The sequence below is a fragment of the Babylonia areolata genome, chromosome 5, assembly GCF_041734735.1.
Source record: "Babylonia areolata isolate BAREFJ2019XMU chromosome 5, ASM4173473v1, whole genome shotgun sequence".
In the NCBI taxonomy this organism is placed as follows: domain Eukaryota; kingdom Metazoa; phylum Mollusca; class Gastropoda; order Neogastropoda; family Buccinidae; genus Babylonia; species Babylonia areolata.
This window is the reverse complement of record NC_134880.1, coordinates 39380371-39408353: the sequence shown is the minus strand read 5'-3', so window position 1 is coordinate 39408353 and position 27983 is coordinate 39380371. Positions and strand designations below refer to the sequence as shown.

The window sequence follows — 27983 nt, the reverse complement described above, 5'->3', positions numbered from 1 at the left end:
TGGTCACGAATGATGAAGGCTTATAACATCAGCTCCACTACAAATATTCTACACATAAACCTCCCCAGTGGCCGAGAGAACGTCATAACTAAAGAGCAAATAACTCTCTCGCCAAGAGCGTGTATCGCTTCCGTTTCTTCACAATCGGTCTGCCACGGCATCACAATCTGCATGTCAATAATTTCATGGGGCTTGTGACCAGAGTAACAGGACTGGTGTTGTGACTGAAATGAATCTACAACTTTTGCTGATCAATATTCGAACAATTCAGTCGGGCGACTATCTTTTATAAATTTTGAGAATGGAAAGGAAATACGACTAACCAAGTTATTAAATTAAGTCGACGACTGCCAACACTTTTGTGTTGAGTTGATCAAACAAAACATTGTAAGTCTATAAGATGGCCTCATATGTAGGAGATAGTTTACCAGGACGTGCAATATACCCATCATCAAAGTGAGTATTCTCAGTGCTACGTTGGTATTTCGTTTGATTACATATGTTGCATTGGTATGCAAGCACAAATAACAGAGATTCACTTATTTGCTTTTTTTTTTAATGTATTTTTTATTATTATTTTTTTTATCGTTCGATTTAGAACTTCTGAGTTGCTTTGACAACCAGAACCACATTTCTTTTTTTTTTCTCTGTGCAGGTGATCACACAATAATATTGGTTAAACTGAAGTACTTTGTTTAAAATATTCTGAGCATCATTGCAGATGTTCTATTCAGACTAAAAGTATTATAACTATAAGGCTCCACTTGTTACATTTAGCACAAAAAAACAACAACAAAAAAAAAAAATCTTGTTTCAAATGTCAATCTTACTTTCTATTTTTCTTCTTCTGAGAATGGGTGTATGTCCCTCTCTCCCACACTCACACGATGTGTATTACAGTCTACACAGACAATGCTAGCACATATGTTATACTCAGTATAACTTATAGGGTCATGTGCCTATAGCTGAAATGTAGCATCAAGTCAGACACTGCCTTTTGTGTACCTCCCACCCCTCTACTCCCTCCATCCCCACTTCTCCCTCACTTTCAACAAACCATTCTTTTCCTTTTTGATTTGGTGCCAGTGACAATTACCTTAGTTTTTGCCTCATTCATCTTCAGCTTGTTCTCACTTATCCACTCGGCTACATCATTAGTGCAGTTATTCAAACTGTAGGTAAGAGTTTGTAAAATCTGGGGGAACAGTGGTCCAAATGATTTGTCAGTAAGGAAGATCAGTTAACTTCAAGATGTCACACAATCACTAAAAAAACAACAGCTTTAATGTGAACAATATTACTTCATTAAATTTATTATAAACATGATTAAAGGCTCTACATAAGATAATAAAATTAAAAAAATCATCTGCTTTCAGTTTAAACTTTAAGCTGTTAAACTTCGAATATTTATCAGTCTGCATCAGTGCATGTCAACCGTTTCACTCAATTATGGGTAATTTATTACTGTTTAACTGGAACCTTTTATTATCATTGTAATTCTTCTTATTCTTCTGCTTCTTCTTTTAATAAAGTTTTATTGGGAAGTATGTCACATTGGTCATTACAGTTTCCATCCCAGACAAATCCTGCTTTACTGGTTTACAGTTTACAATCTGTTTCATGTTTCAGAATGGCATTGTACACTGGACTGCTGATCGGATCTAAAGTGCTGAGAGCATTTGGACTCTTTATAGCCTATGATCTCCTTAAACTCATCCCAATTGTCCTCTTTCTCTTTCTTCTAAAAACTGGGTAAGAGCCAAGATTATATATATATAATATATAGTATTGGATGAACTTGTCTACATTTATTAAACCAATATGACTGTAGGAATTTGGCTTTTTGTGTTAGTCTGCATATGCTATACTTTGTACAGGCACATACTAATGTTTGGGATGCACAAGAATAACATCTATTCATCAGGAATATATGAATAATAGATATATAATAGAGATGATAGAGAGTATGTTTACAGAAAATACATTATACGGAATACATTCTTTACACTGTAATCTTTGTGCATTAGAAAGAGGAACTGGCGAGGGAGAAAGAAAAAGGGACAAGTTGTGCTGAATGAAGAAAGAATGACATTGAATTGAAATTCATACATACAAAGAATATTTAGTATTCTCCCTCCTCCATCACACATGTTGTGCTTTATGGTCTGATATAAAATGAAGAGGCTTGTCAAGGCATAACGATAACCAGTACATCAGATGTTGTATTTGCGATTTAAGAACAGTATATCAATAATGATACTTGAAAAATCAGTTTGAATAACTTTGATGTTGGTCAACTTTAGCTCTTGCTTTTAATTTTTAAGTACAGTCATATCTTTAATAATTGGTTTTCAGAAAGTCCTAAATCAGTTTGTAAATGGACATGTACATGTATGTTTATTTTTAAAAAATATGTGCAAATTAGTTTCTTTAAAAAAAAAAGAAAAAAAAGAAGATTATTTTCTTTTTATCATTTGTGTTTTTCTTATATTTTCTTTTGATACATGTATTGTGTATTGTATGTGTTGTACTTACTATTTATATTTTATGGTTATGTTTCTGTTGTTGTATTTTTACAGAGCAGCAGTGGTGTTAGTGTTTCTTCAAAAACCATTCAGCTCAGGCAGAAGACTGACTAAAAATCAGGTACTTATTTGAGTTTTGAATGTGGCACAGACTTGCACATACCTGTAAACCAAAAGGGAACATGATAACAGTTTTAGAAATAATAATAGCAGTGACATTTTCAGAATCAGCAATGGCAAAGACCTCATGTGTGATTTGAAATATAATTTAAAGGGGGTTCCTTAACTCAATTTACTCTAAGGGTATGTTTTTGTGAAGGGTTATTATTTTCTTTTAATGGAACAGCCACCTTATTGGAAGGGAACAACTCTCAGAAGTTGCAGTTCTGCTAGTACTGTAGTAGTTGTGTTGTCATCAGCAAAGTGAAACTTTATGTTTGATAAGGGAAAAAATAATAATTGCTTAGAATACCTCAGTTAAAGAGATGTGATTGTAAATGATACAGTTATAATTTCTGTAATTACACATTCTTATCATTTGACTGAAGTTTTGCACATGGAACTTTATAACTAAAAATTGCAGATTTAGCACAGGGACTAGTGGGGAAGCAGCCCAGATTTTATGTGCTTTGTTGTGATGGAAAAGTTAAATACATTGTAAAAAAAGTTCATGAACTGTATTCTGTTTCGTGCTACTGGCTGTATAGCAATTACTGTATTGTTTGAGTTATATGATTATCATGTGCATAACACTGTTACAGTATGTGTATATAAGTGTGTATGCACATGCTTAAACACAGTGTGTATATATATATATATATATATATATGTATGTGTGTGTGTGTGTGTGTGTGTGTGTGTGTACATATAATATGTATATGCTTTTTTTTTCCCACAGTGGTTCCGGGTTTGCAGGCATGCATTGTTTGGCAGTCTGATCAGTTTTCTTTGGATGTTTGGTTTAACACTCTGTGGACCATTAAGGTTGGTAAAGGTTCTATGCTTTCCCTCTTTGTGTGTCTATCTTATTTCTGTTCATAGATCCTCTCTGCACACTTTTAGTTTCCTCTCCTTCTAGATCTTTATGAACATCTGGCTTTGCAAACTGCAGTATTTCATTAGTTCTTTGAATTGACTGTGTGACGTGTTTGTCGTGTTATATTGCTGATGCCAGAAGTTAAGGTGAGTATATAAGTTAATGGATTCCAGGTGAAACACTCGCAGCTGGTGAAAAGGTTTGCATGTGTATGTTTTCTTGCACGACTGCAAATCAGTACAGTTTGCGAATGAGTGTGTGTGTGTGTGTGTGTGTGTTTGTCCACATCTTTGTGTCCGTGTATAAATTGTTTCTGTGAATGAAAGGAAACACTGTAAACGATCGTTTTCTTCTTGTCATTGATGAGTGATTCATTTATACGTATTGTTAAACTGAAAGTAAACTAGATTTGAAGAGTGAAAGAGGAAACTTAAAACCAGGTAAATCAGCATTTATTGTTATGTTTAAGGAACGTGTGAACGACATTTTTTCTCCAATGGACTGTCACTGAAAAAAATGTATCACATACATGAGATTTTCTGCATGTGTACACATTTTGGCAGTTATTGACCACACGCACACACATACCACACACAACACCACCACACCACACCATACCCTACCCACCCAACCCCACTAAAAAATCCAGATGGTATGCTCCTTTTTAGTGACCCCTCTCCAAATTGAAAAAAAAAGAAGAGAAAGAAACTGAACAGTTTGTGATGACATGTTTCAGAACCATTTTGCTGTTTGAGCACAGTGATTTGGTCATTATAGCAGGGGCATCAGCTCTCTTCTACAGCACTGGAGGGCCAGCAAAGGTGAAAAGTGTTTATTGTTAACTCTTCACATGTGTCTTTTTTTATGTATTCTTCAGAGTTCAATTTTTTTCAGTTAATTTTATTGAAAATAAGTGGTGGTTGTAGCATTAGTAATATCTTTGCTGTGGTCATCTTTTCTATCATCATGGTTGTAACTTTCACACTGATAGTGATAGCATTCTGATTGTAAATACTAGTTTCACACTGATAAGTTAAAGCTCTATATAAAAGGAAAATTGAAATTTTCATTGGATTGATCTGAAAGAATTGTTAGTCTTACTCATTGAAAGGTTATTAACCAGACTTAATAGTGAGGCATACATATATGCATTAATGATCTCAACTCATTTATGTTGTTTTTTATTCATTGTAATTGGGTTCCATATTGTCAAAACTATACCTGTTTGTGCTCCAGTTTACCTTTATCAGATGGCTTGCTTTATAATCAATGAATTTTTTAAACCAAAACCCATCCCTTGATCCTCTCATAGTTACTGTAACCTGTCGTGGTAGTGAAAAGAGCAGTTTTGATGCTGGTTTAATGAAATGACAGTGATGCAGCATGCCAATCAGAAGAACTTACAGAGGAAGTAGGCACCAAGTTGGAGGTGCCAAAAATGCACAAGAGCTTGGGCAGTACATATGCAAATGTATGCATGCACTACACATACTCACACACACACACACACACACACACACACACACACACAAATTGACAGATTGAAAAGACGGGCGCAATAGCCGAGTGGGTAAAGCGTTGGACTGTCAATCTGAGGGTCCCGGGTTCGAATCACGGTGACGGCGCCTGGTGGGTAAAGAGTGGAGATTTTTACAATCTCCCAGGTCAACATATGTGCAGACCTGCTAGTGCCTGAACCCCCTTCGTGTGTATATGCAAGCAGAAGATCAAATACGCACGTTAAAGATCCTGTAATCCATGTCAGCGTTTGGTGGGTTATGGAAACAAGAACATACCCAGCATGCACACCCCCGAAAACGGAGTATGGCTGCCAACATGGCAGGGTAAAAACGGTCATACACGTAAAAGCCCACTCGTGTGCATACGAGTGAACGCAGAAGAAGAAGAAGACAGATTGAAAGATAGGTTTTTTTTAATCATTGTTTGAACAGATATGTCAGCAGAACAGGCAGAACTGATGTTTGTGCTGTATTGTCTGTCGGTTTTCAGTCTCGTGGCGCTGTTTTCTTTCTGATTGCTGTGGTCACCCTCTTGCTCTTTGACCACGATGAGAAAGTGGAGCACATGACAGACCATGAAGGTGAGTGGTGCTGCCTTTCTTTGATGATACAAAATCATTATATGAAAAAAAAAGAATAAACAAAAAAAAAAAAAAAAGAAAAAAAAAGAAAAAAAAAAAGAAAAAGAAAAAACAACGACACAAAGCACAAATGAATACAAAGGAAATGAACATGAATAACTACTTTCACATACAAAGGCAGATGACCTGATATCAGTGTTACACCTAGAACAGTATTCACTGCTTTTTTTAAATTAAAAAAAAAAAAAATTATTTATTTATTTTTTTTTTAAATTTAATTTTTATTTTATTTATTTATTTATTTTTTTTTTATTAAAGCTCACTGACACATCAGCTTACTGGCAGTTTAATTGTATAGTTTCAGTTTTCAATTACAAGGGCATAGTTTCAGTTTTCAATTTCAAGGATGTATCAAACTTCAAAGCAGGGTATAGTTTCTTTATGAAATGATAACTGTTCTAGTGTGTGTATATTTAACACATCTTTTTTTTTTTCTGTCTCGTAAATGTAAATGGATATGTTTGTGCTTTTTGATCCCACTGTGCAAACAAATCAGTCTGTTAAGTATCCCTAATTGAGTTAGCTCTGAGTTTGTGTGTATTATTGGTGAACTTAAATACTGGTGTTTTCTCAGTATATGCAACATATGCACATGTGTGCACGCACACACACACACAGAGGCACAAAGCACACAGAAGCACCAAGACACACTCAAGCACACACACCACTCTCTTAAATTCTTTGGCTTTTCACATCCCAATTTTGTTTGATGTGTTTACTGTTTCGGAAGATCAAGCATCAAATAAATATTCATCTGATTAATGATTTTGATGATTAGATTTTGAATGCAGACATGTTAACAACTGTAGAATATAATGATAATGAAAGGACATTTGGTGCGCCTGATCTAATGATACAAAAGCCCTGGGCATATACAATGAAAAATACAATGACATGCATACTGAAAACACATGAATACACCTGCACACATAAATCCTTCCGCTCCAACTCCAACCCACAAACCCACACGTGTACAAGCATATCTTGGCCATGTGTATGTTTATAGATAGTAAAGAAAATAATTGAAGTAAAAAAAAAATTACTTGACTAAAACATAAAAGGGAAGACAAGGAGTTATTTGCTGATTTTGATGGCTGGAAATGAATAAGTTTTTAAAGAGGTTTTGAAAGAAGGGCAAACATACAAAAAACTCAGTGATGGTAATGTGTTGCAGGCGAACACATCCACCACACCTTTGTGTCTCACATCTTTAACCATGCAGTGGGCTTTGTCGGCTGGTCTGACCACAAGGTGAGAGACAGTTCCTTCCGTTTGCCCTCATGTTTCTTCCATTATAAAACTGGCAATTCAGATTGGTCTTCATGTTGGCTTTGTCATCAATGATGGAGATAGCCCCAGAAAGATGACCATGGCCGGAAAGTGATTGTGAGCAATGTATTTTGTATTTGTATTTGTATTTTGTATTTCTTTTTATCACAACAGATTTCTCTGTGTGAAATTCGGGCTGCTCTCCCCAGAGAGAGCACGTCGCTATACTACAGCGCCACCCATTTTTTTTGTATTTTTCCTGCGTGCAGTTTTATTTGTTTTTCCTGTTGACATGGATTTTTCTACAGAATTTTGCCAGGAATAACCCTTTTGTTGCCATGGGTTCTTTTACGTGCACTAAGTACTTGCTGCACACAGGACCTCGGTTTATTGTCTCGTCCGAATGACTAGCGTCCAGACCACCACTCAAGGTCTAGTGGAGGGGGAGAAAACATCGGCGACTGAGCCGTGATTCGAACTAGCACACTCAGATTCTCTCGCTTCCTAGGTGGACGCATTACCTCTAGACCATCACTCCACTATGTGTTTAGTCCTACCAAACTTGTAGCATTGTTGTTTGAATAATTTATATTTTATGTGAATAATAGATGTTTATAACTGGTGTACAGGCTTTTGTCAACATATTTAATCAGTCAGGCTTAGAAGATAAAATGGTTGCCCTGCTTAACGGACAGAGGTACTGAGAGTGATAATAGATCAGAAAAAGAATGAAAATGGGAAGTGAAAAGAAAAGGGCGAGACTGAGAGGAAGTGTGGGAGGGGGGGATCAGAGAGGAAGACAAAGAATAAAATGAAATAACACAAGTTTTTTTTTTGTTTTGTTATGTGTGTGTGTGTATTTGATATATTTTTTGCTGCTTTTTAAGTGGTGATAAAAAATCGAAACAACAGCCTTTTCATGTCTTTGACTGATTGAGATACGTGGATACAATAATACAAATTTTCACTAAAGTTCAGCTTCCTGATGTCTCTCTCTCTCTCTCCCTCTCTCTTCCCCCCCCCCTCTCTCTCCCTCTCTCTTCCCCCCCCTTCTCTCTCTCTCTCTCTCTCTCTCTCTCTATATATATATATATATATATAAATATATCTTAATACATGAAAATTCAGGAACCATTAATGCTTAATTCTAAATGAATGTCGTCATTTTTTCCCAGGGTGGCGTGGTGTTACTTTTCATCACCCTCTGTCTCCACATCTCTCTCTCTCTCTCTCTCTCCCTCTCCCTCTCTCTTTCCCTCTTTCTTCCCCCCCCCCCTCTCTTTCCCCTCTCTCTCTCTCTTTATATGTATATATATATATCTTAATACATGAAAATTCAGGAACCATTAATGCTTAATTCTAAATGAATGTCGTCGTTTTTTCCCAGGATGGCGTGGTGTTACTTTTCATCACCCTCTGTCTCCACATCTCTCTCTCTCTCTCTCTCTCTTTCCCTCTCTCTTTCCCCCTCTGTCTGTCTCTGTCTGTCTGTCTGTCTCTCTCTCTCTCTCTCTCTCTCTATATATATATATATATATATATCTTAATACATGAAAATTCAGGAACCATTAATGCTTAATTCTAAATGAATGTTGTCGTTTTTTCCCAGGGTGGCGTGGTGTTACTTTTCATCACCCTCTGTCTCCACATCTCTCTCTCTCTCTCCCTCTCCCTCTCTCTTTCCCTCTCTCTTCCCCCCCTCTCTTTCCCCTCTCTCTCTATATATATGTATATATATATATATCTTAATACATGAACATTCAGGAACCATTAATGCTTAATTCTAAATGAATGTTGTCGTTTTTTCCCAGGGTGGCGTGGTGTTACTTTTCATCACCCTCTGTCTCCACATCGGCTACTCCAGTGCCTCCAAGAAGCTGTCGGTGGAGGTTGGGGGAGCCAAGCGCCTGCACGCCTTCTCAACGCTGGTGTCGGCTCTGATGCTGTGGCCCTGGGCCAGCTTCACCTACCTCACCACTGAGGTAGGCTCTGATCTGAGGACAGATCATTTTGTGCTGTTGTGGTGTTTTTTGTTGTTGTTTTGGCTGGCCCATCATCTGCACAGTTTCAGTGGCATTACTCCTATGCCACTCATTATGAGTATCCCATGCATGTGGCCACACCTGAGTTCATCTGCCACTTGTGCTGTTGTGTTATTTTAACCCATTCACAACCCTAGGGAGTTTACAGCCTCGTGGGAAAAATGGAAGAAAATGTACTGATGAAATGGACCATTTTTTTCCCTCCAAACTGACAGTTAGTGTGGGACACTGCTGGAAATAGTGTAGAAGTTACTTCCCTTTGTTTGCAGTTTGTTCATATGTAGGAAAATGTCTATGTATATGTAAGAAAATGAAGTGCAAGAATTACATATGTTGTTGTTTTTGTGAAATGAACATCATGAAGTGATAGATTTACACAATATGATGTTGTTTTGTGAAAGTGACATAACGAAGTGCTAGAATTACATATGTGTTGTTTTTGTGAAATTAACATCATGAAGTGATAGATTTACATATTATGTTGTTGTTTTGTGAAACTGACATAATGAAGTACTAGAATTACATGCAATGTTTTTGTGAAATTAACATTGATTGCTAGAATTATGTATGATATAGTTTTTTATTTTTTTTTTTATAATAACATCATTATCAAGGTGCTAGAATTACATGTAACATCATTAAGTGCTAGAATTACGCGACATGTTGGTATTGATTTATGATATTATCATCAACAAGTGCTGGAAATACATATAAAATTGTTATTATGTTGTTTTTGTGACATGAGCATCATTAAGCGGAAGAATTACCTTTAACAATGTGTCTGTGATACTGACATAATAAAGTGCAAGAGTTACATATAACAATGTTATGTCTGTGGTACTGACATTGTAAAGTGCAAGAATTACATATAACTATGTTGTGTCTGTGATACTGACATCATAAAGTGCAAGAATAACATAGCTCTTCTTCTTCTTCTTCATTCATGGGCTGCAACTCCCACGTTCACTTGTATGCACGCAAGTGGGCTTTTACGTGTATGACCGTTTTTACCCTGCCATTTAGGCAGCCATACTCTGTTTTCAGGGGTGAATTACGTATAAATGTTGTTTTTTTTGTGTCTGCAGCTGGAGGTCCAGTCTTGGATAAACGTCATCATCCCTTTTGTCACAGTCATCATGAGTGTGTGTATCATCGATTACTACATCGAGAGCGTGGCCGTCAATCACCTGCAGGGCCCCCGGGTGGCTCTCTACTCGGCGGCGGCCATGTTTGGAGGGGCGGTGCTGCTCAGTTACACCTGGAACCATCCCTACATGGCTCGGGTCAGCACTCTGCACAAACTGAAAGACGTCATCACGGAGGACCACGTGTTGTCCTGGGGCGTGATCTTCAGTGTGCTGGTCTTCATCTTGGGTCAGTGTGGTTTCTGTGTCCCCGTGTGTGTGGTGTGTGGGAGGGCACTTCTGTGTGTGTCTTGTGTAGTGGCTGTGTATGGATGCTGTGTGTGTGTGTGTGTGTGTGTGTGTGTGTGTGTGTGTGTATCTACTTGTGTTGACTTGTGTATGTTGTGTTTGTGTATGTGTGTGTGTGTGTGTGACTAAGTTTATGGCTTTTTGTATATGGTTTTAGATTTTGTGTGTATGGGTGCTGTGTGTGTGTGGTGTGTGTGTGTGTGTGTGTGTGTGTGTGTGTGTGTGTGTGTGTGTGTGCACCTACTTGTGTTGACTTGTATATGTTGGGTTTGTGTGTGTGTATGACTTAAAGTTTATGGCTTTATATATATGGTTTTAGGTTTTTGTGTATAAACAAAATTGATGTCATAATCAGGGGAGTAAGATTGTTCCTTGTTGTCATTCGCATGAAATACCTGCCACATTAAGAAAAGAAAAAAGTTAGAAGGTAGTTATGGCATGTATTGTGTTGGTTGTTAAGAGGTCTATGTTTAAGAAAAAAAAAGATATTGTAGATGGTTCCCCATTACCTTTATCTGCTTGTGTGTAAGGTGATAGAAGGTTCAAAGCAGCATTATGTTGTGCAGGTTTGGGTTCTTCTGGAGTGAAAACCACTGTGCTTTGATATCGTTGAATGACAGCTAATCATGTATTGGTACTTCACAAAAGTGTCAGCGAATCGATTGCGATTGCGCCTTAATTTTAGCGCGATCGCCCAGTCGAGCTACATAATTATGTAACCCGGTTGGAGACATAAATTGACAAAAAACAAGAACGCCAGAGAATCGACAGACAGACAGAAAATATGAAAAAAAACTTAGCCGTATGAAGAGCACAGGAACAGGAGTCATGATGGCTGCCAGAAAAAGAGGGCGCTAGTCAGGGGGGCAAAGGAGAGGTTACCTACTTCCGGGAGGTTATCGGCCGTAGCTATTTTCGTTTTCTCCGCATAGGCGGATAGTAGTTTGCACAGGACAGGAATGTCAGACCCCTGCCGGAGTCTGCACTTGTGGGTCACGGTAAGTATGTTACTTAAACGTAATTTTAGATATAGAAAATTTCCTATTACTAGATAAGTTTATCGACATTTTTCTGTGCATCTTTCTTCAGCGACTCGCATGCTAGTGTCGACTGGGCGACCGTCCAAGGGCAGCTTCATCGGATACTCCCCCACCGGCATCCCGCTGTACAGTTTTCCAGGGGATGCTTTGATGCAGACCTCTCACTCTATCATGGCTGTGCTGAAGGGGGGGTTGAAGCAGATCTTGGAAGAGTCAGATTCCAGAAAGATCTTTTACTTTCTGTGCATCAACTTGGTAAGTTACTGGACTTGCGTGATTGGGATGGAAATGAAAAATGTTTGAATCATGCTGACAGTGGTGAACTGACAACAGTTTGTGCAGGTTGTGGACCATTGAGCATTTTTCATGGTGTATTTTCTCTTCTTTTTTTTTTTTTTTTCCAGCTTCCTTTCTTTCTTTTATAACAGCTCTTTTCAGTGATTGAAAAACAGTTTCAGTTTGAAGGCGGCATCAAAGCATGCAAATTGATCTATATATATATATGCCACACCACATCTGCTTTGTTTATTTATTTTATTCAAAAGAGGGGTATGAAGCAGATGCCTAACCTACACACTGACTGAGCGCACTGGTCAGTCCTTTTGAGCATACCAAATGCTGCATGGAAAAAAAATGTCCATCAAACTAAGTGTACAATTCTCACAACCCTCTGGAGCAAACAAGTAAATTAAGAACAAAAAGAAAAAAATCCAGACAGTCATAACCATGTCTGCATCTCTTTTTCTGCCTTCTAATCATTTATAAGACACTATGAATAAGCCTTGAAAATCTCTGCTTGATATATTATTGTATTGTTGATTTTTTGATAGTATCTTCTTCTTCTGTGTTTGTGGGCTGCAACTCCCACGTTCACTCGTATATGCGCAAGTGGGCTTTTACGTGTATGACCGTTTTTACCCCGCCATGTAGGCAGCCATACTCCGCTTTCAGGGGTGGCAACGCTGACATGGATTACAGGATCTTGAACGTGCGTATTTGATCTTCTGCTTGCGTATACACACGAAGGGGGTTCAGGCACTAGCAGGTCTGCACATATGTTGACCTGGGAGATCATAAAAATCTCCACCCTTTACCCACCAGGCGCCGTCACCGTGATTCGAATCCGGGACCCTCAGATTGAAAGTCCAATGCTTTAACCACTCAGCTATTGCGCCCGTCTTTTGATAGTATCAGTCTCAATTCTTATTCATTGCTGTTTCATTTGTTTGTATATCTCTGCTTGATATATTATTGTTTGTTTTGTTTGTTTTTTAGTTTCAGTCTCAGTTCATGCTCATTGCTGTTTCATTTGTTTGTATATCTCTGCTTGATATATTATTGTTTTGTTTTGTTTTTTAGTTTCAGTCTTAGTTCTTACTCATTGCTGTTTCATTTGTTTGCATATCTCTGCTTGACATATTATTATTTGTTTGTTTTTATTTGTTTCATTCTCAATTCTTATTCATTGCTGTTTTGTTTCTTTGCATATCTTTGCTTGATATATTATTGTTTTGTTTGTATTATAGTTTCAGTCTCAGTTCTTACTCATTGCTGTTCTGTTTCCTTGCCCAGAGTTTCACCTTTGTGGAGCTGATCTATGGCGCCTGGACCAACAGTCTAGGTCTGATCTCCGATGGATTTCACATGCTGTTTGACTGCTCTGCCCTTGTCATGGGGCTCTATGCTGCTGTTATGTCACGCTGGAAAGCCACCCGCCTTTTCTCTTTTGGGTAATGCTTTGTTTTTTGTTGTTGTTAATATAATAATAACAACAGCAACAATAATGATGATGATAATAATATTAATAATAATGATAATAATAATAGTAATAATAATAATGATAATAATAATAGTAATAATAATAATAATATATAGTACTTATATGGTGCATACTTCCCATTTAGCAGGCTCTACGTGCCTCACATTAGATAATACATATACAGTTGTGCATTATACCTCACAACAGCACATGAGGACATAGAAGTGAAAAACAAAATTATATTCATCAAGACAGTACTAAAAATTGCAGATATGGATAATCACAATAAAATAGGCACAAAATGTATCCTGCACTTACGCACGTACACACGCACACACACACACATATCTTGGAATCTTTGAAGATTGTTCAGATGTCTTCATGTTTTGCTTTCCAATAAAATGCTGTTGAAAGTGGTTGTTGTCATGGAACATGCATATGATGTTAACAGTGTGTAGATAGATATAATAGATACTGAAAAAAAAAAAAAAATTGTGTGCAAAATGTGGATAAGATTTTTTTTTTTTTTAATAAATTTATATATTCATTTATTTTATTATCAAACTGTCATTTTCATGTTACAAGCTTTCCTATTGCAGGTATGACAGGGTGGAGGTGCTATCAGGGTTTATCAATGGTCTCTTTCTGATCATCATTGCTGTCTTTGTCTTCACTGAGGCCTTGGCAAGATTGTTTCACCCACCTGAAGTTAAAACAGAGAAATTGCTGGTACGGAGATTTTTTTTATATTCTTTTTAATTTAAGAGAAAAAAGAAGCGATGAAAGGAAGAAAGAGTGAACTGCGTGTGTCTGTGTCTCTCTTTATGTCTGTGTGTGCCTATGTCTGTGTATGTATGTTGTGAGGATATCTGTGGTGTTCATGATTATTACTAAAAGTGATGAAAAGAGTTTGCTGAAGCAGGGAAAGAGTGAGTGACAATTTTATGTTTTATGATTATTTTTCTTACCATCAACCCTTCTGTCAGACTCGTTGAATGCTGCTTTTTTAATATTTGTACCAAGTGATTTAAACACCTTGAGATGAAATAATTCCATTAAGATGGCTTTCACATCCATCGTTGATTAAATTATTACAGAAATCTGCTTGTTGATGTCATCGTTATTGTTTTAATTCTTTGAGCCTTGTACCTGAGCATCGCTCTGGCATCAAAATTTGCCTCATTATAACCGTTTTCATACTCATATATTTGCATATTTATAAGCCAGAAGGAAAGAGGAAATGATTTCTATGCATTTTGGAATGTGTCCACACATAATTTGGAGGAAAAACAGTAGATTTTTCTGTGTTTTTTCAACGTAAGTATTGCATGGAAGGGTTTAATTGGTTAATGACATTTAGCATATCAAATTAAAAGTTTTTTATGCTTGGTCAAACATGACCATACTGATGGGGGAATGCTGCATTATGTGATATATGCAGAAAATGTTGACAAAATATTCTTTGCCTGGCCAGTGAAAGGGGTGATCATAAACAGAAGGACATGATTTATCACCATGGGCAGTATGTTATTTTTGGATGTTTCCTGAATTAAACCATGTAATGAGGGTCAGTGATTGATCGTTGTTCTGTGTGTGTGTGTGTGTGTGTGTGTGTGTGTGTGTGTTTGTGTGTGTGAGAGAGACACACATTATTGTTACGTCTCTTTCTTTTTATTGTCTGTCTCTTTTCATGATTAACCCCCCCCCTTTGTCCCTTCAGTTGTTGTTTTACATTTACGTTACAGTTACTTTCTTTGTATTCTGAACACCTTTTGCTTTTTTTTTTATTTGTCCAGACTGTCTCAGTATTGGGGCTGCTGGTCAACCTCGTGGGAATCCTGGCCTTCCAAAGCTCGCTGTCCCACGGCCACTCCCACGGGGGGCTTTCTCATGGACACTCGCACGGAGGACTTTCACACGGACACTCCCATGGAGGAGGGCACTCCCACTCCTCGCAGTCACATGGACACTCCCATGGGGGAGGAGGCTCATCCCACGGCCACTCCCATGGGGGAGGGGCATCTCACGGCCACTCCCACGGGCAGGGTGACAGCTGTCAGTCCCACGGGGGTCACGGGTCCCCTCAGGGTCACTCCCACCACAACACCAACATGGAAGGTGGGGAGCCTGGTTCAGTCGCTTCAGTGAGGAGGGTGGTGTGATGGGGTGGGAATGGAGCGAAGCTGTTGGTGTGCTTTCAGGGAGTGTTGTAGATTTATGTGTGTGGGAAGTGAATGAAGCTGTTACGGTTTCAGGTAGTGCTGTAGATTTACAAGATATGTGTGTGTGTGTGTGTGTGTAAGGTGGCAGAATGGTTACGAGGCTCAGCTGCCAATATTGAGAGTCTGAGGGTGTGTGTTTTAATTCCGCTCTCCCCCTTTCTCCCAAGTTTGACTGGAAAATCAAACTGAGCATCTAGTCTTTCGGATGAGACGATAAACCGAGGTCCCATGTGCAGCACGCACTTTGTGCACTGAAAAAGAACCCATGGCAACAAATGTGTTGTCCTCTGGCAAAATCATGGAAAAAGAAATCCACTCTGACAGGTACACAAACATATAAGCATGCACTCAAGGCCTGGCAAGTGCATTGTTATGCTGCTGTCAGGCATCTGCCCAGCAGATGTGGTGTAGCGTATATGGATTTGTCCGAACGCAGTGACACCTCCTTGAGAAAGTGAAAGTGAAACTGAAACTATGTGCATGGGAAGAGAACGAAGCTATGGTTGTTTTTCCAGAGAGTGCTGCAAATTGATGTGTGTGGGGAGTGAATGAAACAAGAGTGCTGTACATTGATGTGTGTGGAGAATGAAAGAAGCGGTTGTTACGCTATCATGGGGTGCTGTGAATGGAATGTAAGTGGGATTGAAAGTAATCTAAGAAGAATAGCATATTTATGTAAGTGTGCAGTTGTTTGATCTGATTGGTCTTGTTGTTAATTATTCGTTTTTTGATATTATATTTAAAGTTTGTTTTGTGAGGCATTTTCACTAGTTTTAATCAGATTGGAGATATTTTAAGTATACAGCTGAATAAGTTTATTTGTTTTTCTTGTCCTCTGCTGTTACAAATATATGATAATGAACCAGATTTTCACATTACCTATACATTTAAAAAAAAAAAAAAGTCCTGGCAAGATCACAAAAAGTCCTGTAATAGAACAAAATATTTTGGAGAGAGGAATTCCTTTGAATAACTTGTTCTTACACCAAGACTTGTGTCACTTAAATAAGGCAATGTTTTTCATGACAACAAGCCATGTGGTAAAGAAATCATTCTGAAGAAATCTCTGTGGGATGAAATGCCAGAACCTTGACACCACAATTACCTCATTACCTTTCAGAATTTTTATTTTTAAAATTTTTATTATTATTATTTTTTTTTTTTGGAAAGCAACTTTTATACCCGCAAAGTTTTTAGCTAAGTTGTGCTACAATGTTATACTGTACTCTTCTTGTACAAAACAGTATGAGGTGAGAAGTCCCGTTTCGTACAATAAGTTAATGTATACCATAACACTAAGGCCCAACACTCGGCTTATATCACAGATTGACATAAGTTTACATTTGGACCAACAGCAAAGTGAGAGCTGTATTATCAATGGTTTCTCCAGTCAATGGGAAATCATTTACAGCTTAGTCTTTTGTGAAGGACTGTGACTCTCAAACTAGGAGGCAAAATTGCACTGGCTCTTAGTGCTGCAGCCTTGTGGGCTAGTTGGCCTTTGGGAACCATCCCAACGCCGACTGTCCTAAAACCCTCTTGGCCGAGAGAGTGGGGATGTAACTTGGGCAAGACACTCTCCACTATAATCAAATTCTAGCCCAAATAGTCGGAACAGCAGTTGCCTCCTCTGCTGTTCTGATGGTCATAGTCGGACACGACTGACTATCACACACACACACACACACCATAACACTACAATGTGATCCTACACAGTAAAAAACAACAACAGATTTGTAGATAATACAGTACTTGACAATATAATGCAGGGTGCACAGTACAAATTAATTTGCATTCATGCTGCTGAATAGTTTTAATGTTGGTATTTTCTGTAATTCCAGACTCCTTGCTTAGAACAGTGCAAAACTGATTCATCGTACAAACATATCTGTATGAGCAGGTTGCTTTCACCTGCAAACTGTAAGACTAACTGCATTACAGTAAGTGACAAGCCCTTTGATACGTGCATAATTTCCGTTTGGATCAATACTGTTGTATTGTGTTGTGTATTGCATTGCATCGTATTGCATTGTATTTATCAGTACGTTAGTAATGAGTATCGCACCAGCTTCCACAGTTTTTTTTTTTTTTGTGGCCTCAGTTACATGCATTTCATGGAGCACCAGGACTTTTTATTTTATTTATTTATTTTTTATTTAGTGCTTCATGTGCCTTCTTCATTGGCTAAAAAAAACAAAACAAAAGGCAACTTTTTTTTTTTACTTAAAGTTTTTGTTGTTGTTAATACTTTTTTTGTTGTTGTTGTTGTTGTCAACTTCCACACCTGTTGCTGTCCCACAGGTGTGTTCCTGCATGTGGTGGCCGACACTCTGGGCAGCGTGGGCGTCATTGTTTCCTCCCTTCTCATCGAGCACTTTGGCTGGAACATCGCTGACCCCATCTGCTCCCTCTTCATCGCCACGCTCATCCTGCTCAGCGTCGTGCCTTTGCTGCGAGAGACTGCGGTCATTCTGCTGTTGAGGACACCGACAGACCGGGAGAATGAGTTGGAGGAGGCTTTTCAAAAGGTTTGTGTGTGTGTGTGTGTGTGTGTATGTGTGTGTGTTCATGTGTGTGTGAGAGAGAGAGTTTGTGTGCGTGTTCATGTGTGTATGTGTGCGTGTTCATGTGAATGTGTGGGTCCGTGTGTGTGTGTGTGTTCATGTGTCTGTGTCTGTGTGTGTGCTTGCTGAGTGTTCACCTTGTTTCCATCTCTTCTTAGAAATATGTAATGATTGCTGTAAGACGACCAGTATCTGGATGTTTGTGAACTGCCTATGTTTCTTTCAAGTAATCTTATATAAGGTACTTTAAAATAATGGATTTTCATCCATCTGTTGCTCTGTTCATGCTCATTGTGTTTCGCAGACCAAGATTGGAAGGTGTCTGGAGAATGTTAGTATAGAAATCACTTAACAATGGATGCTTTTTAAATAGTAAATCAAATAGTGCTTCGCTTATTACAGTGATTGTTCAAATTTTCCTTGTGTTTAGGTTTTGTTTGTCAGAAAATCACAGCATATTTAGATGTTTTGTGTACAGTTCTTGAATCTTCCCATGTGTGCATTTAAGATTTTACGTTGGATGTTGCTGTGCATTTGCAGATTCTGTCTATAGAGGGGGTGGTTGGGTATCGTGACCCTCACATATGGGCTCACACCTCCACCAAGGTCATGGCCACTGTCCACGTGCAGATTTCAGCCACTGCCATTGAACAAAGAGTTATTTCACAGGTCAGTTTACTTTATCATCTTTGAAAGTAACATTTTAAAAGTATCTTTAGCAACAACAACAACAAAAACAACAACAACAGATAAAAAAGTTTGGCAATTTTTTTTTAAACTAACAAGATTTCCATGGTGTATACATAATTTGCTTCCTGTACATTATTTCTCAGGTTTGCAAGGACAGTGTTTATGCACAAAACTGTAAGGAAGACTCCGTAACAAGCAGAGTATATTGTTTCATCAAAGAAAATGCAGTGGAGGATGTTTACAATAGTCTCAAATTAAAACAAAATCCCCTTGAAGAGAGAGAGAGAAAAAACAACAGTTTTCCAGAGAATGAATTTTTATAACCAGCAATGTCTTACCTCATAAACAAGGAAGCAAAATCAGCTGGTATGAAAACCATGAATAATAGTGCACATGCTGAGACAAGAGAGAGCATGTTTTGTTATCATAAGCGAAAAGAGCACCGATCTGGACATTGCACCAAGTATACATTTTGGGGGCAAACGTCCTTGATCTGAAATGACTTAATAATTTATCAACTGTCGATAGTCTGAAAACAGATCACTCATGCCAAGATACTACTAAATCTCAAACCCATTGACTGTTAACAGTTGAAAACCAGATTTCAGGATCAGAATAACTTTACTATTTCAGTAAGAGAAAAAGATGGTGAAGTTTGATTCTTGTCAATTACTGTATGATGTAAAACTTATATCACGGCTGTGCCGCTTAACTTCCAGCAGAGCTATTTAGTTCCAGAGTTCAGTGAGCGGTCAGGAGCACGGCTGCTGACCTAGATTCCACTGGGATGGGAGGGGGGGGGGAGGGGGAAGGGGAGCGCGCGCCGCGCTCTTTGTGCCTATGTTTCCAGCAGAGAAAGGTGTATTGTTTAAGTGATTTTCATTTCATCATATTCGTGCACACTGGTTTTTGTTTGCTGTCATTTTTGTGTACATGATTCCAGTGAATGTGAACTTTAAGTGTGTTGTGTGATTTACCAGATACTGTCCGAGTGTTTGTGTTACATCCAGTTATTTGACCTAAGTGTGTGTGTGTGAGTGCCGACAAAAATGGAATCTGGTGCGGTAGTGGCAGCATTGCTGACTGGGCAACACACCTTCAGTTCACACTTGAGATGTTTGGATAATATGTGTCGTGTGTGTGGTGAGCGGGTTCTCAGAAGAGATAAAGACAAGGGGTTGAATGCAAGACTTTGTGCCAAGTATTCTTCTGAACTGTTTCATTTTTTCGGTCTAGATGTTTCGAATGATGAAGAGGGCAAACATCCCACATGCATTTGTATCAAGTGCTACAAAAAAATGATAAAAATGAAACATACTCATGGAAATTCTCAGTTCAAAACTGCAAATGAAAATGTTGCACTTGACATTGACAGAATGTCAGAAATCTGGACAACTTTCGATCCAGATCTATCTTTGGATCAGTGCAAAACATGCTCTTTTCATCACTCAAAAAGTCAGCCTGGTTGTCTGAAAAAAAGACGATCAGCTCCCGTAAAAAAATGCACGGATGACAGTTTTGATCCGTCTGACCTCTGCTTAGATACTGATGACAGTGTGTCAACGTCATTTTGTCAGTCCACATCAACACCAGTCAAAAAAACAAGAACGCTGTGCACAAACACATCTCCAATAACACGGCTTATAGACAGGCATACCACGGAGCATCATTCATTGGAAACCACTGTCACAAATATCTCAAGCCAGAAACAATAGAACACATCAGTGACAGTGTAGTCAAGAAAACAGGTGAACTGACTCAAGACGCGGACATAAACCTCAGAGCTAGGAACATTTCCCAGAAGTTTAAAACACTAAACACGCTGTTCTCACGCATTCACGTAAACATCTCACATCAAAGACCCTTGACAGACAGTGACGTTGACACACTGGATAGTGACATCAAACAGTACATGTCTTTCTTCCGCCAACAATTCCCACAAACACGCATCATTCCCAAGCAACACATCCTAGAAAATCACTGCATTCCATTCATTCATTCTCACGGTTTTGGCCTGGCACTACACGGGGAACAAGGGGGGGAGGCAACACACGCAGTCGTCAATTCACTCAAAAAGAAAGTATTAGGGATGCAGTCACAAGATGACAAACTACGTGTCATCATGCAAGAGCACATGACTATTGTCTCCCCCATGCTTCAGCAAGTCGTACCCCAAGCAGGAGAATCACGGCACAAATCAAAAAGTAAAGAATAAAGGAATTTTCAGCCCTGTTCTTTTCTCCACCCTGAATCCCTCCCTCCCGCACACACACATTGTAAGGAAAAAAACAAGAAAAGAAAAAAAAAATGTTTGAGTTTAGTCAGTGTCACACTTCAACTGAGTGGATTACCAACTACAAACAAGGAGTTCATACGGATTTATAAGTTCAGGTAGGAATGGATTTTATTATTTAGAACTTACAAATGCGTGTCAGTACGTTACATTGTGATCGTTTACTAAAAGCATGATATCGTCAAGGTGTATCTTTTAGACTGACCAAATGCATGTCGCAAGCAAAGGCACAGATACTGACACGCAAAACATCTAGTCGGCGAAAATCTCTCTCCCCCTCTCTGTGTGCGTCTCTCTCTCTCTTTCTCTCTCTCTGTGCGTCTGTCTCTCTCCCTCCCTCTCTGTGCCTCTCCCCTTTCTCTCTCCGTACACGTTCCTCTGTTTCTCAGTATGTCTGTCCCTGCATGTATGTCTGTCTGTCCGTCTCTCTTCCCGTGATGTTGAGAGAAGTGTGAAACTTAAGTGGCTGGCAGCAGTTCTCAGTGGAGCTGACCGTTAAATACTGACACTAATTCCGGGGCGGTCTGCCACCTCTAGGTAATGTATCGGCTATATTTTCCTTCCAGTTGTATCGTGGAGACATGCATGTATATCATGATATAAGTTTTATCTCCAAGTAAAAAACTACGTTTCGTGTGTGTTCCTCAGTTCGAACAGAATGTTCGTGTGCTCGCTAAGTTTTGGACCGCTTGTACACTGCCTGTAGGAAATTAAACCTGCTCATGTTTGGTATCGTTAAATTTGTCAGAGAATCACACATCCATTCACACCCATAGCGCCCTTCTTGTTGCATTCTGACATAGAGTATTATTTTTTAAAAGCACATAACCCTGTTTCTGACAGTTTATCAGCAGCAGCGAAGCTGTTCACAGCTGTACACACTGCCCGTGTAACATGCGCTCCGCTGAGAATAGCGCGAAGTTAGTGGTGCGCCAGAGCGCTGCCCCATATACTGCCTGCCTGTCTGTCCAGGCTATCACCTTTCCAACGTTTCGCGCTCGCTCGCTGTTCATCCCTCTCCCCTCCGCTTCGCGCCAAAACTAAAAGGGCTGCCTTGTGCCGCCGTGATATGTAAATTTATAGAAATTAACAAGGATAAACATGATTTGTGTGTTTTATGAATGCAGATAAGTGACTTTGTATGTACATGTATTATTTGACACTGAGTATACAACCTAAATGCTTTTCTTTTAGATGAACATCATGCTATTCACAAAAAGAAAGAGCATTGCTTGTTGAACTTTAAACTGTGATTTTTTTTTTCTGTGTGTGCAGGTTTCTAGCATTCTGAAAGAAGCGGAGATACAGAATGTGATTGTCCAAGTGGAGAAGGAGTCATACTTCTTCCACATGTCAGGACTGGGCTCCTCCTTGGAGCAGTCGGTGCCCATCTCCTTCAGCCCCAGTCAGATGCGCTTCACTGCTCCTGCCAGTGTTATATAGCACTGTCAGGGGACGCAAACCATCACTGCCCCTGCCAGTGTTATTTTCCAATGTCATAGGAACAGTTCTCACTTCTAGTGCTGTGCGTTTCTAAAGGTTTGCAGACTTGGAGCAAACCTAACAAATGTACCAGATTGTGAACTTGACATTCTTGATTTTTACACTTGCGAAATCAGACTGAGGATGAGAAGTCTGGGCAAATGTGTTACTTTTTCTGGTAAGCTAGATTGAAATTCTCACATTAAATTTTTGTTTTTGTTTTCTGCATTTATAAGAAAAGGGGGGGAAAAAATCTGAAAGCTTGAATATGGGGATGTTGTAAATCATCGGTTGTGTGAAAGTGAGGATGTGCTCTTCATCAACCACTGGTTATATAAAACCAGAACATTCTCTTCACGATTGAGTGGAAACCTGAAAGTGAACATTTCATCTTCCTACCTCCACCAGTCCTCCTCAGTTCTGCAGAGTTGTATTTGGGACCAGCAGTTATTTCATTGGCATCACCATTCTTAGTTAAGTGTCTTTTTCTCTTGCTCTGTCTACACACCAGAAATATATTTGGCTTTACTTAAATATGTGTAGCAGAGACACAAATATTCAGTCTCCTAATGTGTTAAAGAACAAAAGCTGCTGAATAATTAAGCATTAATGTCAGCTGATGTAAATGAAAGAGAGTGTCTTTTGGTGTAAATGCATGTTGAAATGATGGCTGCTTGAGTACCTCTGGTTAGCTCACTTATGTGTGGTGTGCCATGTTGGATGACAAGTATTAAAATAACAGTTACTAATGTTGACATTGGGGAAATTTTGCTTTTGTTGACTATGGAAATTTCATCAGAGAGAGACGGGATGAATGAATATATTTAGTTTTGTGAAAGGAAAAACACCTGTATATAAGTTGTGTTGACTTGAGAACTGAAACAAAATAATATGATGGTTATGCCACCCAGCCTTTTATTTATTCCATTACAAACTCAGTGCCAATGTTTTATTTTAATCTTAATGTCAACATTAGTAACTGTCGACCTTATACATGTGTGTCTGTATGTAGTTCCTATGATCTTTTTCTGTATCAAGTATGCATATTAAAACGGGACTGAACAGTTTCAGGGTCTTGTAAATTTAAGAATGTGAGTGATCATTACTAGTGATTTCAAAGAAACATTGTATATTCTACCATACATTGAATAAACTGGATTTCTTGCATTTAACCTTCGCTGGCTGTCGCTTTTGACTACACACGGAAGCTCATGTAGGTCGTCCACGACCCATACCGCTGTCGCTTTTGACTACACACGAAAGCTCCATGACCCATACCTTTTAGAGACAAAAACCTGTATATTCCTCCAAAGCTTGTGTGGGTCGTGCACGACCCATACTTTGTAAAGAGACAAAAACCTGTATATTCCTCCAAAGCTTATAACAAAATACAGAAAGGAAAACATATCGTAACAACTGATTACACACACATACGCTCACACACGCACACACAGACTCACACAAACACATACACTCAGAAGAAACACATGCTCAGGCATTCACACACACGCACATACACTCACACGCACACACAACTGATCACACACACAAACGCATAACACCACATGCATATACATACAAACCCTACTTATGCACACACATAGAGAGAGACTGAGACAGAGAGAGAGAGAGACAGACAGCGAGACAGAGAGAGAGAGATGACTCAAAGCATCCTATACACGCACAATCAAAGATATTCAGTCACACAGGTACATGCTGTTAGAGAAAGGGATGGAAGGGGGTTATAGCTGAAGACAGGCGAAAGGGACGGGGTGGGCTGGTGGGGAGGGGGCGGGGTAGTGGGAGAGAGTGGGGTAGTGAGGCTATTGAAAGTAAAACTTAAAAAAATTGAACTTTCTGAAATCACTATTAAAAAGGTATGGGTCGTGCATGACCCACACGAGCTTTTGAGGGGTGACCACGTTTTTTCCTCTTTAAAAAGCATGGGTCATACACGATCCACACAAGCATCCGTGTGTAGTTAAAACGCCACCTTTAATTACTCATTAACTAATTAATGATTTTTTTTTTCATTTTTTGGCAAAAGTTGGCCTTTTAGGTGTAGGAAGCATTTCTGAAATTTTGTAGAAAAATATTAAGAATTGGCTGAGATACTGGCGTTTTTGTACTCTTCTGGGTTGTGTACGACCCACGATAGCCAGCGAAGGCTAAAATACGCCTTGGTATGTTGTGTATATATGGTAGATACGAATTTAAGAAACAAGAATGATCATGTCATGTGGTCATTGAAACTTTTAGTATTATTATTAATTTTTTTTTTTAGTATAATCATGTGTGTGCATGGTGGGGCTTGTATGATTCAGTATCATGGGCATTAGTCACTCTTAGTTTGAGCAGATGGTGTCAAGTGTCAGTCATTGATATTTGTGCCTTTGGAAACACTGAGGTTCTGGCAAAAATGATCATACAAGTGATAGGACTATTTTGTTTGTATGCATTTCTATGACTGCATTTGAAGATTATGTTTGTCATTTTTACAGGAAAACGTTGTATTTGTCAGTGCAAATATGTTTTGTGGATGACTGAGAATGGATTTGTTTGTACGATCTCAAAAGACACCACTGAGAAAAAGTTGATGTAAAATGTGAATGACCTCAGAGAATTTTGTATTGCTTACAGGCGCAGTGATCTCCAAAAACAAAATTGAACAAAGACCATCAGTAATTTGAATGAAAGCTAGAGTACTTGATTATATGTTACACGTTTCTTGGTGTCACACACACACACACACACAAAATTCAGAATGATAATGTACTATGCAGGTTTTTTACACTTTTGAGTTTGATGTTATATTTCTAGGTTGCTGTTGCTTTTTTTTTAATGATTTTTGTTTATATCATCACGCTATGTTTTACAACATGCAGTGAAATTTCCTACAGTTTATGAAAATGCTTCAGTGTAAAATTAGACTTCTGTTGACTGATTTTTTTCTTCTGTTTTCTGTTTTTCTTTTATAAAATACAGTTTCAGGAGAAGGTGTAAGACAAGCAACAAATACAACAGTTGACACACCAGAGTTGACATTTGTCCCTTGAATGGGTGTGAACTAGAGTAATCAGCACTCTACATGTGGTGGAATTATCAACATTGCTTTGACTGTGGTCCAGTTTTGATTAAAAAGCAGACAAAAACCAAAAATTCAAACCACCCTTTTAACAGGGAAAACTTGCTACCATTTGTGTCAGGCACACTTCTGTCTGCCAGTGTGCTTTACAGAAAGAACAGTTGCACTTACATGTTTTAAATTTCTTATTCTACTCAAAACACTCGCAATATCCAAAGATGTGCATATGGGGAATGCATTGCCATTATGACCTTATATCATCAGGTGACAAATGCATACAATTGCTAAAGTTGTACACATGAAGAGATCAGTTTGTCATCAATACTCAGCCAGTGTTTGCCAAAGATGTATATGTCTGCATTTATTGAGAAGCTTTCCATTACCATTACTGAAAATACTTGATCAAACTGCCACACATTCATGTGCTCAAAATACATTGCACTTGTTCTCAGCAGCCATCTTCTTTACACTATATAAACTCCAGTTTCAGGCTACATTATTTTGAGGTCAAAGAGTAAACTGACACATCAAATATGCGATACAAGATTATATATGAGCATTTGTCCAGTTTTAGTCTTGCCTGCCTTTGTTTTTTTCACCCCCTCTGTTCAGGTGGAAGAAGTGTTTGGGTGCAAGAAGAACGCTAAAGAAACTGGTAATAACTGTTAATAGTGTTATTATTTTTTTTTTTTTAAAGCAGATGTGGTGTAGTGTATATGAATCAGTTCTCAGGCTTTGACACCTCCTTGAAACTGACTCGTACAAGTGTAGCTTACCATTGATACTTTGTTTTATGCCTGTTCTTCCAGTTTATTTCATGACTAGGGTGATTAATTTGCAATAAAGGACATTCAGTCAAACACTTGTATCTCTGGTTTTCAAGAGCAGTAAGAAGACTGCTTCCATGAACCTGTCTGTCCATTTTAAGTGCAACTATATTCCTCCTTTTGACCTTTGTAAATGGTCTGTGATGATAATAGGCTGTCAGGAAAAGACAAGTTTACTTTCCATTGTTAATTATTTACTGGCTTAGACACATCACTTTTTTCATCTGTGCTTTGAAAGCAAGTGGTCAGACAAGTATATTTAACTGTATATGCTTAATTTTCTGAGAGTAAAGCAAATCGATTCACAGGCTAGGAGCAGAAATGGTATCTGATCTGTACCCTTTGTCATTGGCCTGTGCAATTGTGAGCAAAAATTGAAATGTCTTATGGTGTGTTTGTATAAATTTCATGATTTTGTGAAAGAATCCATATTGTTTCACTTTATCATTTCATAGCATTTAACTTTTACTAGTCACCAAATTTTCAGTTGATGGTGATGTAGAACTGTCAATTATTTCTGAAAAAAAAAGAAGGTACGAATGGGAAAGCATAGGGCTGAATGGATCGTTACATGATATTGCATAAATTTACTAACATTTGTACAAATGTACCCGTTTGTCACCAAGTCTGAAAAATGAAAATGTTCGTATAATCTTTCACTCCTCTCTTGTGAAGACATATCTTTTAAATGCCTTACTTTGATATGTGCACTGTGTAATGTATAGATGAGTGCAGATTAAGATTGCTTATATCAGTATATTTAATCAACATATTTGTTTCTCAGATGTACATACAGCTATGCTTGGCCATGTCAGTGTAAATTTCTGTCATCTCTCTCATCATTAGTCAAGGTCTGTGTGGGAGGGAGGGGAGGTTATTGCTAGGATGAGGTTCTGTCTTAGTCATTCATGCATCTTGTAAGAGCATTGTTCATTCATTTCTGTAAATAAACTGAAATGAAACAAAGACTGGTGTGTTTCTGTATGCATTAACCTTTCCCGTACGTCGCCTAAAATTTTGCGCGCCGTACATCGTGGGTGTGCAGAAACCCATGGTTTCTAAGAAGGAATGACCCCTCGCTGTACGTCGTGGGTGTGCAGGCACCCATGGTTTCTGTGTACGAACTAACCCTTCGCTGTACGTCGTGGGTGTGCAGGCACCAATGGTTTCTGTGTACGAACTAACCCTTCGCTGTACGTCGTGGGTGTGTAGGCACCCATGGTTTCACTGAAGAAATAAGACCTTGCCGTACGTCGTGGGTGCACAGTAACCCACACCTGTCCATAAAGCAAATTTGACTTTTCTTCAGCAGACTTGCATGCGCAGTTTCCACTTGTGCGTGTAGGCTATTTACTCCAGTGCTTGACCAGGCGCATAGTGAATAAGTTTTGCCCGTGAGAAGAGAGTGTTGTTTTCTCTACTTTGAACAGATTAGGATAAGAATAAAATTTCTATATCAACTATCCTTCTTTTTTTAGCCATAGTCAGGTTTTCTCTACTTTGAACAGATTAGGATAAGAATAAAATTTCTACATCAACTAGATTTTAGATCAAT

The 27983-nt window shown here is 38.6% G+C and overlaps 1 protein-coding gene across 1 annotated transcript; it reads left to right on the top strand.

Moving 5' to 3' along the window:
* Positions 1–129: 129 nt before the first annotated feature.
* Positions 130–23688, top strand: LOC143282055 (proton-coupled zinc antiporter SLC30A5-like). Its single transcript, XM_076587496.1, has 16 exons — positions 130–456; positions 1630–1752; positions 2580–2646; positions 3424–3509; positions 4298–4382; positions 5572–5662; positions 6897–6973; positions 8803–8973; positions 10119–10407; positions 11556–11761; positions 13079–13236; positions 13865–13994; positions 15062–15383; positions 17789–18015; positions 18592–18720; positions 22310–23688. Exons 1-16 carry the CDS (start codon positions 401–403, stop codon positions 22475–22477), a joined length of 2385 nt encoding a protein of 794 aa, XP_076443611.1. The 5' UTR covers positions 130–400; the 3' UTR covers positions 22478–23688.
* The last annotated feature ends 4295 nt before the right edge of the window (positions 23689–27983 follow it).

Excerpts from the sequence above, each read along its gene's own strand:
- LOC143282055 (XM_076587496.1), top strand. The coding sequence starts at position 401 with ATGGCCTCATATGTAGGAGATAGTTTACCAGGACGTGCAATATACCCA. Across the intron at positions 457-1,629 it reads GCAATATACCCATCATCAAA|AATGGCATTGTACACTGGAC; the intron begins GTGAGTATTCTC and ends TTCATGTTTCAG. Across the intron at positions 3,510-4,297 it reads ACACTCTGTGGACCATTAAG|AACCATTTTGCTGTTTGAGC; the intron begins GTTGGTAAAGGT and ends GACATGTTTCAG.